Raw genomic sequence first — 13,837 nt, forward strand, 5'->3', positions numbered from 1 at the left:
AGTATTTTATCCCATTCACATTCCTTCTGGGCGGTATGCACTTGCTACCTGGATTATCATACAATTTCTCTGCAAAAGTTACTTTGCTTAACTAGCACATGAAGTTAGCTTGGGCTTGGTATACAATCCAGTTCAGATGAGATTAAAGTATTGGGATATATGGTAAAAACCAGGGTCATATAAATAGATTTGACTCTGTCCTGGTTAGTTTTTTGTCAACCTGACACAAGCTAGAATCATGGGAAAGAACTCAGTTGAGAAAATGCCTCCCCAAGATCCAGCTGTAAACATTTTCTTAATTAGTGATTGATGGGGGAGGCTACAGCCCATTGTAGGTGGTGCCACTCTGGGCTTGCGGTCCTGTGCTCTATAAGAAAGGCTGAGCAAGCCAGCAAGCAGTTTCTCTCCATGGCCTCTGCATCAACTCCTGTCTCCAGGTTCCTGTCCTGGTTAAGTTCCTGTGCTTGAAAGACCGCCAGAACTGGGGAGATCCTTACTCAAGTCTCAGGATGACGTGACCACCCAGTGACTCACGAGAGACTGAACTTGCTGCAATCACATGAGGTTTATTGGGGATACCGGTCTCGTGACCATGCTGGCCAGAGTTCGACGCCGGGCACAAGAAGTGTGAGATATTTAAAAGGGAAACCCACGAGCTGGGGCGGAGAGAGAGTTACCAAGGAGACAGAACATAAACAGTGGAGACTTTCAGAGGGACCCAACCCAAGGTATTCAGTTAGGGAGGGGAACACATTCATTCTAGGAATGTAATCTTCATCTACTGGTTGACAGGGTGAAGAGTCTCATAAACCACTAGACCTTCATTCTTAGTTTTGCCCTCATTGTGGATCAGCCAGGAGGGGCAGGTATCAGGAACCAGAGCCCTGAGGCTCTCAGTTCCTAGAACTGGCTATTTTATATTTCTGGCTGGCTACATTGGCCCTCCATGTCCTTTTAGGTAAAGGTTATACACCATACATTTGTATTAAAAGCCCTCATTTTAAATTCTAAGATTCTCCAGCCTTTCATGCTCACTGCTTTTTAATCCATGGAACTGAGTAACAGCATATGAAGGTGGTTTGGTTAAAATTGAAGATTATAATAGGGCATTCTTTTTCTACAAAAATGTTTGGGATGGATTCTGAAGATACTTTAGAGAACTGTTGATGTTTCTTAAGAAAAAAAAAACAGAATTAACATCTAGATCTTGGCTTTGTGAAAAGAGAAGTTAGAAACAAGTCAGGTAGGAGATTTTATGGTAGTTGAGGGCTACATGCTGGCAGTGGAAATAGTGAATATGTGTGGGTGAACTGAGAAAGGGAAGAACAGAAAATGGCTACAGATCTTAGTACAGTTGAGAAGGAAGTATATATGCATATTCAGGAGGCTATATCCTGACTACAATTAGACATACACCTGAAGAGATGAGCTGAAGAGAGCTCGGACAAGCAAGTACAGATGAAGGATTGGTGGCATCACCAACTCCCAGGTATCTATCCAGACCAAAGATTGTTCACCGTCACCTCCCACATTAAACAACTCCAGTTACTACCCACACATGTTTTCATTCCATCCTCTCTGTCACCACAGACCCCACCTGGCTCAGGTTCCTGGCGTTGTCTGTTTGTACTGTAAGGCAGTTTGTCCTCCTCACTTCCAGTCCCACTCTACCCAGCTAATGGCTGATAGCTAAAAGACCAATTTGCCTGTGTCTCAGACTGTTGACTCTCCTCTTATAGGGTCTGCATAAGTTCTTTGCCTCTTATTCACCTTCATGTCTTCAATTGCAGTGTCAGGTACCAGGATGTGATTTTGCTTTTAGAAATCCTCTTGCTCTGTACCACTCCCGAAGCACCCTGTGGATCAGTTGGTACCTTGTAAGGAGCAAAGCCAGGAACTCCCTTTCACTTTGTTTTGCTAACCAATGAAAATGTCTTTAAAGATCACACTTAGTAAACATATTTGTGTGTGTGTGTAAAATTTTTTTTTAATTTTTTTATTGCATAATGAGAAAGGTTACATGATTTCAATTTATCTGAATTTGTTAACATTTAAAAACATATTTTAAGTAAATAGAATTAAATCACAATCTTTTTTTCCTTTTGTACCCTAACTCCTCCCAGAGACCCCCCTTCAATACCTACAATATCTTTTTTGTCATATTCTTTAAAATTTATAAAATATTATAACAATAAAAATGAGTATTATAAAAAATTGTTTGATATTAAACAACAATCAAATTTATTTATTTTTTATTTTTTATTTTTTTTTTTGGTTTTTTCGAGACAGGGTTTCTCTGTGTAGCCCTGGCTGTCCTGGAACTCTGTAGACCAGGCTGTCCTTGAACTCAGAAATCCGCCTGCCTCTGCCTCCCAAGTGCTGGGATTAAAGGCATGCGCCACCACCACCCAGCTACAACAATCAATTTAACAGTCTTATGTAGATGCTTGTCTATGGCAATACTAAAAATACATATGTTTTTCTCAATATAAATTTTAAATAACTCTAAACATATTAACTGTATATTTCAAAATAGTAAACTTATTTTTTAATTTAATTTTTTTTTTACTTATTTGGATGTACTCCCCCTTCTCCTCTGAGCCGGTTGGGGCCTTCTGCTTATACCCCTATGCTGACACTTCAAGTCTTGGCAAGGCTAGGTGTTTCTAATCCCACTGAGGCCAGACAAGTCAGTCCAGTTAGTAGAACACACCCCTCATATAGGCATCAGCTTTTGGGATAGCCCACACTCCAGGACCCATATGAAGACTAACCCTGCACATCTGTTACATATGTGTGGAGGCCTGGGTCTAGCTTGTATATGTTCTTTAGTTGGTGGTTCAAGTTCTGAGAGCCCCAAGGGTCCTGGTTAGTTTACTTTGTTAGTTTTCCTGTGGAGTTCCTGTCCCCTTTGGGGTCCACATTCCTCCTTCCTGTTCTTCCATGAGTCCCCAAGCTCCATCCGCTGTTTGGCCGTGGGTGTCTGTATCTGTCTGAGTCAGCTGCTATGTAGAGCCTCTCAGAGGACAACTTGCTTCTGTCTGGTCACCCAACATATCTTGTAGTCTTGTGTGGTGTCTGTCTGGGGTGGTTGAGGGTCAGGGTCAAGGTGTATATTTGCTATTGAATGTATCATGCCTTTTAATTTTCAGACCTGTCTTTCTCTACTGTGCTTAAAACTCTAGGAGGCAAGCATTATGTTTTAAGCCTTTAGTGGTCTTTATGTTCTTAGTACATAGGTCATTGTACAAAGTACAAAGTACAAAGCATTACAAAATGCTTAGTGGTAACTAAACCTCAGTAGGAGTCTGAAGTGCTTTATATAGGTTATGCTATGATTTGAATATTTGTCCTTTTCAAAGTACAAGTTGGAATTTCTAACTGTCATTGGCTTGTTATTAATTGTCAGTAGGTCCTTAAATCGTGATTAGGCCTTGAATGATCCATTCTTGTGGGTGAAACTGGCTCCCTAATTAAAGAGTGAATTTGGGGCTAGGGAGATGACTCAGTAAAGTGCTTACTGTTGAAGCATGAAGGTCAGAATTCAGAACCCTAGAACCTCCGTAAAAGCTGGGCATGTGGCATACACTGTGATCTTAGCACTTGGAAGGCAGACAGGATGATTTTGGGGGTTTGTTGGCTAGCCAGCCTAACCAAATGAAATAGCTTCAGGTTCAGTGGAAGATCCTGTCCTAAAGTAAAAATGCAGAGGGCTATTAAGGAAGATACTTGATATCAGCCTTTGACCTGCTTGGATGGGTGAGTGCGCACACACACACACACACACATGCAAACACACTTGCAGACACACAAATGCATACATGCACCGTGCAATTGGCCCTCCTTTGGCCTTGCTTGCCCTTTTATCTTCCACCATTCAATAAAGCATGGAACCTCTTACCAGATGTTAGCACCTTGAGATCAGAAGTTGCCTGTAGACCTGAGAGCCAATAAACTTGTTCGTTGTAAACATCATTGTCTGTGGTATACTGTTACAGCAATATAAAATAGACAGGGCAGGCCAGAACAGTAGAAGGCAAAGAGAAAGATGGAAATAAGCTGGACTTCTGCAACACTGGGCCTTTGCTCCAGTCTGCTTTGTCTCTAGCTTTCAGTATTGGGTGAGCCAGTAATCACTCCTTAATGTTTAAGAGTTTTAATTTAAAGAAAATAGATACACTTGCACCTGATATAAGTGGTTTTATAAAATAAAATTTTTTTTCTCTCTTTCTCTCTCTCTGTCTCTCTCTCTCTCTCTCTCTCTCTCTCTCTCTCTGACATACACACACACACACACACACACACACACACACACTACTCTGGTTATCATCTGTTATGGACAGGATTTCCCACTGCTGTTTGGCTACTTCTGGATGTACTTTTGCTGTTTTAAAGCAGTCTAATGTAAACCAGGTGGGCCCAGCTAAAAGAGGCCTAGGATAAGCTTCAAGTCCTGATTCTCTACCTTCAGTCTGTGGTGTGTCTGGAATTCCAGACATGTAGGGATCAAACTGAGGGCCTCTGATATGCAGGGTTGGTACCTACAGGTGGCTATCAGTCAGAATGCTTTCTTACTCACTTTAGAAGGGGTAATGGAGTCAGCAGAGAAGCTGGGTAGGAGAGAGGACAAATTGGGTATATAATTTGAATTTTCAGCAAAATTTTGAGAACACAACACACTTTTGTTGTTAAGTTTTGGGTAAGTTTGATTGTATATATTTTGTTTTATCATAGTTAATGTGCCTAATGTATAAATCAAAATGTATAGCAAGTATGTATGTCTAGGGAAAGTAGCCAGTTTGGTGCTGTCTGTTATGGAGTGGATGAGAAGGTTCTTCTATTATAAAGAACCTGAACATCAGATTTTTCTTCTCCTGGGAACTTGCCACATTAGAAGATTCAGGCCTTGAGCTGGGCATTGGTGGTGCACACCTTGGATCCCAGCACACAGAAGGCAGAGGCAGGTTGATCAGTGAGTTCTAGGCCAGCCAGAGCTACACGGAGAAATCTCAATACAAAACAAACAAACAGACTGGCCTCAGCGTGAGCCTCTAGAGTCCATATCCACACGGGTGAGCGGTGGGGCTCAGCACAGCACTGTTACCTAAAACTTTACTGTGGTTACTTCAAAAACAATCTGTGGAAAAAAACTGACCAAGCCAAAACATGTTTGCAAGGTTTCAAAAGCTTCTGCTCTCTGAAGCATTTGTTTTCTTTAACATAAAATGGATCCATGGACAGGCAGATACTCTTTCTGTATACTAGTGACACATTGTTTTTGCCCTTTGGGAATTCATTATCTAGTGGGGAGAGACGCATAAAAATAATAATGATGCAATGACAGAAATGGTGTAATAGAGTCGTGGGCCTGGTGTAATGGGACTGAGAGAGGAGCCATTAGCCTGCCCTTAGGGGAGTCAGTGTTCCAGGCAGTTTGCCAAGCTTTCACTGTAATGGATATCTTTACCAGTACACGATCCTCCCATGGTACATCAGTGTGATTGCCAGTTATATCCTGCAATACAGAAATCCTCTGAGAATCCATACCTTGATGATACTGGTGATTTGGCATAGTGAAATAAAGTATTTTAAGTATGTAGAGAACAGAAATACATAGGATGAAGAAGCAAATGAATAGATTATGAAATTTTGTTATTTTCTATTTTTTAGTTTATATAAATGTAATCAGTGGGCTTTGCCATAACTATGGCAAAATACACTAGGGATTCAAATGGGTTTACCTCCAGAGTCTTGTTTTGAATAATAGATGAGAACATGATTAATTCTGTTGGGTGGGAATACGAAAGGGCAAAAAAGTGTCATATTCTTGACATCCTAGGCTGCATTTTAGACCTGGTCATTTACAGAACAAAGGCACTAGTTTCTAACCTGGAGCATCTGATATTGTGTCTGGCTCACTGTGCTGACTGTTCACAGTTTTGGTTCAGTTTTAGTATGATTTTTGAACAATTGGTTCATTAATAAAACTCAACAAGGTACATTTTAAAGAAAAATCCATGTGAGTAAGTGTAAGCCTGTCTTAGTAAGGATTTCTATTGCTGCAGTGGAACACCACGACCAAAAAGCTTACACTTCCACGTTGTAGTTCATCACTGAAGGAAGTCAGAACAGGGACTCAAGCAGGGCAGGAACCGGGAGGCAGGAGCTGACGCAGAGGCCATGGATGGATGCTGCTTCCTGGCTTGCTGCCAATGGCTTGCTCAGCCTGCTTTCTTATAGAACCCAGGACCACAGCCCAGGGACCCCCTGGCACTATCCATCAATCACTAACAAAATGCCGTACAGCCGAATCTTATGGAGGCATTTTCTCAATTGAGATTCCTTCTTTCAGATGACTCTAGCATGTGTCAAGTTGACATAAAACTAGTCAGGACAGGGCAGAAAGTAAGTTTTATTACTAGAACTAAGAAAATATTTTAAGGGAGGTGAGATCAACATTTTCTCTCCGGTGACTGTCTACAGTGGGACCAGCCAGGAGCTCTCAGGTTGCAGAATCAATCGGCAGAGCAGCTAGCTGAGACAGGGTCCTTCCTGCCTCTATCTGCAACCCAGGAACTGGGGCTGTTCCACAGCCCTCTGTGCTCGGTTCCTACCAGGGGAGAGATCGTCTCCAGGAGTGCTCTGACCCCCGGGCTCAGAGGGTTATGAAGACTTCATGCAGAGTTGACATGGAAACTTCATAATTCATCAAGCCCTGGCCAGAATATTTATTGAGATCACTGAAGAATTCTAAGCCAACAGAAAGAATACGTAAACTTTCAAAATGACATAAATATACTAACTCTAAAAAAAAAATACTTTAAATGTTTTTACTTCTTTCATGAAGTCTTCTTTGTTTTGACTGCATTTCTAAGTATGCAGGTTATTTTAAGCATCACTAATCCAACTATAACCCTTTTTCCTAATAGGCTTTTAAGGGAAGAAATCCACACAGACACCATTCTTTCTGTCAGTGGCTCGCTGTTCAAAGTGCACAGGGCAGTGTTGTTAGCCAGAGCTCCTGGCTTTCATTCCCAAATCATTGGACACTCATCAAGTGACCTAACAAATGAGCTTGTTCCTGTGGACGGTGTTGAAGCTTCAGAATTTAAAGCATTTTTACAGTAAGTGCCTCATCTGGATTCCTCTTACATTCGAATATGATAAACAGTTGACTTTTTAAAAATGCACATGCATATTCTCATTATGTACACTCTAATAAAATCTATTTATTTGAATGGTTTTGTTGATATTAGAGGCTTAGTATTGGCAGAGGCAAACTCAAGACTGATCCACAGCTCGATGGATTTATATGCCTGTGATTCAGCATCAGAAGTCTGAGGCAGGCAGAAGGATCACAAGTTTGAGGCCAGTCTGGATTGCATACAAAGACTCTATCATTCATAAATGCATAAATGAATGAATGAATGAAGAGTGAGGTCCTGTCTCAAATGAATAAATAAATGGATAAGAACAATTGATCCTGGGCTAGAGGTACAGCTCAGTGGTCAAGTGCATTTAGAGCATGTGCCAGGCCTTTAATCTCCAGTCCTGAGGGAGAAGTGAATTCTACGTTTCCTGGTAGTTTCTTTTCTACCTACCACCTCTTTCCCTTCCCGTGCCTGCCCTCTGGCCCTCTCCCTCACACCCCTCCCCTGCTCTCCAGCTTCCCTTCCCCTACCTGCCCTCTCCCTCACACCCCTCCCCTGCTCTCCAGCTTTGCAGTGGAGGTTTTCTCCTTTCTATTATGTGGGCTCCAGACACCAAACAGGCTGTCAGGCTGGATGGAAGGCACCTTTTTCCACTTGGCCATTTTGCTGTTGGCCCATTTTAAGCTCTAACAATTGCTAGAGTTTTTGTTTTGTTTTGTTTTTGTTGTTGTTTCTAATGTAAAGCACCTATACTTTAAACACATTGTAACTATGCCACGGGCAGGCCAGTCCAGGCCTCCCTCAATCCATGGGGGAACAGGGTCCTAGTCAGGTAGACAAGGCATTGGCGAAGAAATGACAAACAGAAACAGACACAAGGGAGTGCTGTAACTGAATGCAATTTGTACAAAGTAGAAATCAGGCTTATATAGTATACAGAAAACAGGGCATACTACAAAAGTCATGTAGTTAGGAGATGGTCACATCAAGGTCAGTGAGAACAAGCAGCCAGGTGCAAGGCAGAGGAGCAGTGGTGTCTTTCTTCTTGGGCTGGGTCATTCTGGCAGCCCCAAGGTAAACTCTCAGGGTCTGTCTGAGGCAAGTAGCTGAAGGTTGTATTCTAGCATTTCTTGGCTGTAACATAAATAATTAGTGATGGGAGCCCTACAACTTCTAACTTCTCACTGGAAGTAAAACAATTTTTCTTTCTGTGTGAGACTGCTCTGATAATAAGTGCCTAACTGCTATCTCTAACTCTTGAGATGCCCTGTCTGGTAAGACAGCTTCTTAGTAAAAATTCCCAGCTCATTACAGCTAGGAAATCTATTAGGATTATTGAAGCACTGTGAAGGCCAGGAAATAATGTTCAATCTCAGTGTTAGCTATAATGAAATATTTCTTAGGGCACCTTTATGCCTGAATAAAGAAAGCACGCAGATCTCCCCACAGATTATAGCAGAGATCAACCTGGAACACCTCTGAGTTAGGAGATGTCAGTGACTATGCTACCTCAGGAGACAGACTCCCTTTGGAGTCATAATGCCTCTTGTCCATGATCAGGTTTTAACCCTGATACTGTAGACAAGTGCGTGCAGCATAACTATAATTTAGTAATTTTATTTATTTGTTTATTTATTTATTTTTGGTATAGCTGGCTAGCTTGTCATTGAGTTCAAATATCAATTTAAAAATGTATGCCTTTCTCCTAGCACAGCACAACTGTGGTAAGGACAGGCTTTGAAGTCAAGCTGCATCTACCATGTCTAACTCAATGAACTTGTACTGACCACTTATATTTACTTCCTTATCCAAAAAGTACATATACTGAAAATCCCTCATTGACTCATCTTGGGGTTTAAAGGAGATATTTATAATGTTCTTAACACAGTGGTCTGGCACAAATTTTAATGGATATTATTCATAGCAATAGACACTGTAAAATACAGCTGTGGACTGTACATTTAAAAGAAAATCCTGAGAAGCCAGGCATGGTGGCACACGCCTTTAATCCCAGCACTTAGGAGGCAGATCCAGGCAGATATCTGTGAGTTTGAGGTCAGCCTGGTCTACTGAATGAGTACCAGGACAGCCAGGGCTACACAGAGAAACTGTTTCCAGAAGGTGGGCGTGTATGTGGGGGTGGGGGTGGGGTGGGGGTGCAGAAAGAAAGCAAGAGAAGGAGAGGAGGAGGGTGAGGGAAGGAAGGAAGGAACGAATGAACAAATGAACTGGATGGAAGGATGGATAGAGGAACTTAATCCAGCAACTTGGCTGCTCTGGTAAAGGATCACATCCAAAGACTTTCGAGGTCTGTATGATCTGGCCGAAATTCAGACACCCTGGATTATAGTGTTGTCTGTCTGGAATATAGTCATGCCCTTAGTACATAACCTTTAATCTCTTAACAGTGAGGGTAAGGTTAGTTTATAGAAGGAAGCAGCCATGTTTGAAAGTGATGTCTAATTGAGGGACAGGTAAAAATCAGAGAGAGATTTGACAGAATGAGTCAGAGATAGAATATGCCCATCTCACACAAGAACAGCACAGAAAAGAGAGGCTACTAGAGAGAGGTGGGGTGAGAGGGAGGGGGGACAGAGAGAGAGAGGGAGGGGGAGAGAGAGAGAGAGAGAGAGAGAGAGAGAGAGAGAGAGAGGTGGGGTAGGAGGGAGGGGAAACAGAGAGGGGGGAGAGGGGGGGCAGGCAGACACACCCAGAGAGAAACAGAGAGACAGACAGACAGAATGGTGTGTGTGTAGCAGTTTTACCAGGACAGTTTTACAGAGACAGGTTGCAGAGAGACCAAGCTAGACACAGATGAAGACAGAATGAGCCAGGGAATGAGGAGCCAGAAGATTAGAACAGATTGCTAAAGGTAGTATGAAGCCAAGCATAGCAATCCACTGAGAAGCCAAGGGAAGCTTCATTTAATTAATCATCTTAGAAGATTAGATTGTACAGAGGCTAGAAGCTTCCAGGACTAGACCTAGGATAGTTAGAGAAAGAAGCGCTCTGGGCTCAGCCCAAGCTGTGTATTTGCACAGCTTGGGTATGGCTCTTATCCCATCATCTGAGACAACAAATCACAGGGATAAAAGTGACGTTTACAAAGAAGGAAGGAAGAAGGGAAAGGCCTGAGAGTAGACCAGAGCTTATGGGAAACGGAGAGATTACATTAACTTTTATTTGCCCTCATTAAAAGTGATAGGGAATGGAACTGGAGAGTTGGCTCAGTGGTTTACAGCACTTGTTACTCATGCAGAGGAACTAGGTTCAATTCTAAGAATACACATGGTGGCTCACAACCATTCTAACTGGTTCCAGGGGATTCATTACCCTCTTCTGACTTCCATAGGTTCCAGGCATTCACATGCTATACAGGCACACATGCAGACAAAACATTCATACATATAAAATAATATAGATAAGTATATTTTTTGAAAAGGGATAGAGAATAGGCAGGCTGTGGTGGCATACACCTTTAATCCCAGTACTGTGGGGTAGAGGCAGGTAAGACTTTGAGTTTGAGGCCAGTCTGCTCTGCATAGTGAGTTCTAGAATGACTCAGTGTAGTGTGAAGGAAGCTCTGCACTTGGGGACAGGGATGAAGACATCTGTCTTCTACTGTGCATTGTCTTGTTGTGTAATTGCTCTCAGCTTCAGTTTTCTCAGCTAGAATAAGGAAGTTAGAGTAGCTAGTTTTGTGCTTTATCCCATAATCACACTCTGTTAATGCTAAGTAGTCATGGTGGGTCTGTGGTTATACAGACTCCTTGAACTTGGATTGGCTGATAATGTGTACTTCATGAGCCTCCTTACCTACTGATTTGCACATAGAAAGTGCTTATGATGTATTGCCTCTATTCGTTTTTTTAGTAGATTACATTGAAATTTGTCATTAACATAAAGCCTAAAGGGCATATTATAATAGAAAACATTGATTTAGATTTTTCTTTCTTTTCTTTTATATTTTATTTTACTTAACTTTGAGACAGCGTCTCACGGTGCAGCCATGGCTGGCCTGGAATTTGTTATGTAGATCAGGCTGGAGTCACTCACAGGGTTCCATCTGTCTCTGCCTCCTGAGTGCTGATGTTTAAGACATACACTACCACAGCTGGTCTGATTTAGACTTTTTAAAGAAGAAGTTAGATAGAATAGCATTTTGAAGTTTTGTGACAGCTGGGTGGTGGTGGTGCACGCCTTTAATCCCAGCACTTGGGAGGCAGAGGCAGAGGCAGTGGATTTCTGAGTTCAAGGCCAAGCCTGGTCTACAGAGTGAGTTCCAGGACAGCCAGGGCTACACAGAGAAACCCTGTCTCAAAAAATCAAAAAAAAAAAAAAAAAAAAAAAAAAAAAAAAAAAGGAAAATTGAAGTTTTGTGACATGAAATACAATCCTCTGTAATTGTTTTACTTTATCCATGAAGTTCTAAAACTCTCTCCTGTGCTCCGTACTCTGTAGTCAGTGGTGTGGCGAGTATAAAACAAAGTTCTGAAACTCTGATTCATCTGTCGTTTGGAAACCAGACTTGCTCATCACCTCAAGATTAAAGTTTACCTTCAGATCGTAAAGTAGTATTCAATTTCCAGAGAAGATTTCACAGTGTGCTTGCTTATTGTGAGAGTGTGTGTATCCACCTGAAGGAAAGAAAAAGACCTTAGTGTTCAGTTTGGCTTAGTAACTGAGAACTGCTCCCATACGGTGCAGTCAGCTTAGCACAGGCCCAGCACGGAAGCTTCTCTTTTCCCTCTGCTACAGCTCTTGTTAGTCAGGGTAGAGGTGGGTGGTAGATTCTTATTTAGCTGTGCTTTCTGCATTTTGGGTGGGTATTTAATCTAGGGCTTTGTTCATGCTAAGCATACATTCTACCACTGAGATACATACTCCAGCTATGTATTTATTTTAATTAATTAATGTATTTATTGAGAGGCGATCTTGCTAAGCTCCCTAGTCTGTCTATGAGCTCTTGGACTCAGGTGGTCCTCTTGCCTGAGGTTACAGCAGCTGCCACTCAAGCTGTAGCCATGTATCCTTTAAAAAATATTTCTGAGATTATAGTTACAACATTTAGCCATGTATTCTTGATACTTTGGTTTCTGGAGTCTCCCTGAGTTTCTTACTATATGAGAGGAGAGACTGCCCTTCCCAAGGTTAGCTGATTCCTAGATGCAGCCTGTGACCACATCTTTCATTTGCAAACCAGCACACAACAACATACCTTCTTTTTTCCATCTGGTTCTTACATTCTAACATTCTCTTTTAAACACCAGGCCAGGTAGCAGATGGTGAGAGATCAGCCCTTACTCAAATGCTCGCCCACACTGATTCCTAATCCTGTTCAGGTGCCACCTCATCTAGCTCATTCCCTCCCACAGAAACCACAAGCAAGGCTTTTGTTTGTGCTTTCTCATTTTCCTCCCTCCTGACCAACTCTGGCTTTCCCAGATGGCCCTGTGTGGCATGCATGTGAGTGTGCATATCCACGCACCTGCAGGGGCCAGAGAAGCAGCACGTGTTTTCCTCTAGCCCTCTACCTTACTCGCTTGGGACGAAGTTCCTTACTAAATCAGAGGTTTGCCAGTTTGGCTAGGCTGGCTCCCCAGCAGACTCCCAGGATGCAACTGTCTCCATCCCCCAGTAGGTTATAGGAATGTATAGCCATGCCAGCTTTTTTATGTAGATTCTGGGAATCTGAACTCAGATCCTTGTGCTTGTGCAGCAAGTGCTCTTGCCCACTGAGCCAGCTCCCCAACCCCTCTAGTCTTAAATCCTGCAAGTCCTCCACTCTTACAGTCTTGCTTACAAATTACAACCATGCCAAGAGACCCACTGTAATCTCATGGCCATCAAGGAGGCACTTGGTGCTAAGTAACCATCAGCCTCATATGCAGCTTTTGTTCTTCATTCTGTCTGCACAGTGAGTAATACTGAGTTTCTCTTGTCCCACTACTCCTGATTTCCTAAAGTAAATCTTCACTGGTTGTGTTGTATAATCCTGTTCATATGTTGCTGGGTTCAGTTTGCTGTCAGCTTGTTGAGGGTGTTTTCCTTTTCATTTCCTTCCTTTTTTCCTTCCCTTTCTTTTTTCCTTTTTTTGAGACAGAGTGTCTCTATGCAATCCTGGCTGCACTGGAGCTTGCTGTGTAGACCAGGCTTTGTAGACAGAGATCCTCCTGCCTCTGCCTCCCCAGTGATGGGTAAGTAGGCTGCACTGTGCCCAGCTGAAGATGTTTTCTTATAGTAATCATGAACAGTGGCTTGTTTTTTCTTTTCTTATGATTTTTGTCTTTTTTACCTTTGTCTACTTTTACTCAGTAATACTGGATGTCAAGAGTGAGCTGGGACATATTCCTTTTCTACTTTTTTGTAAATAAAAATTGTGAAAGATTTAATTCTTTAAGAATTTAGTAAAAGTTACCAACCAGGCCATCTCGTCTTGGTTTTTTGTTTGTTTTTGTTTTGTTTGCAGGGCCTTGTGCATGCTAAGCAAGTGCTACATCCTCAACACCACACACCCTGGAAGTGATGGTACACAGCCATAACCCCAGCAGGTGAGAGATGGAGGCAAGAAGAACAGAAGTTCAAATGCCACTCTCTACAACATATCGAGTTCAAAACCAGTGTGGGATACAGGAGACCCTGTCTCAGAGAAAAAAAAAATTACCTTTATTTTAGTTAATATTTTA

General features: G+C 42.1%; 1 protein-coding gene across 9 annotated transcripts in view; it reads left to right on the top strand.

The window, feature by feature from the left end:
• The window catches only part of LOC116068068 (BTB/POZ domain-containing protein 8), an 87,151-nt gene that overhangs the window by 1,955 nt on the left and 71,359 nt on the right, over positions 1-13,837 (top strand). For 5 of the 9 annotated variants that reach the window (XM_031337189.1, XM_031337190.1, XM_031337191.1 and 2 more), the window contains exon 2: positions 6,930-7,124. The exons of 1 other annotated variant lie outside the window; for it this stretch is intronic. In XM_031337189.1, the coding sequence (XP_031193049.1) occupies positions 6,930-7,124 (195 nt within the window). Of the gene's footprint in view, positions 1-1,459; positions 1,490-6,929; positions 7,125-13,620; positions 13,703-13,837 lie in introns of those variants that run through there. 3 more of the 9 variants (XM_031337196.1, XM_031337193.1, XM_031337195.1) reach the window with 3 other exon arrangements.

The sequence above is a fragment of the Mastomys coucha genome, unplaced genomic scaffold (assembly GCF_008632895.1).
Source record: "Mastomys coucha isolate ucsf_1 unplaced genomic scaffold, UCSF_Mcou_1 pScaffold22, whole genome shotgun sequence".
In the NCBI taxonomy this organism is placed as follows: Eukaryota; Metazoa; Chordata; class Mammalia; order Rodentia; family Muridae; genus Mastomys; species Mastomys coucha.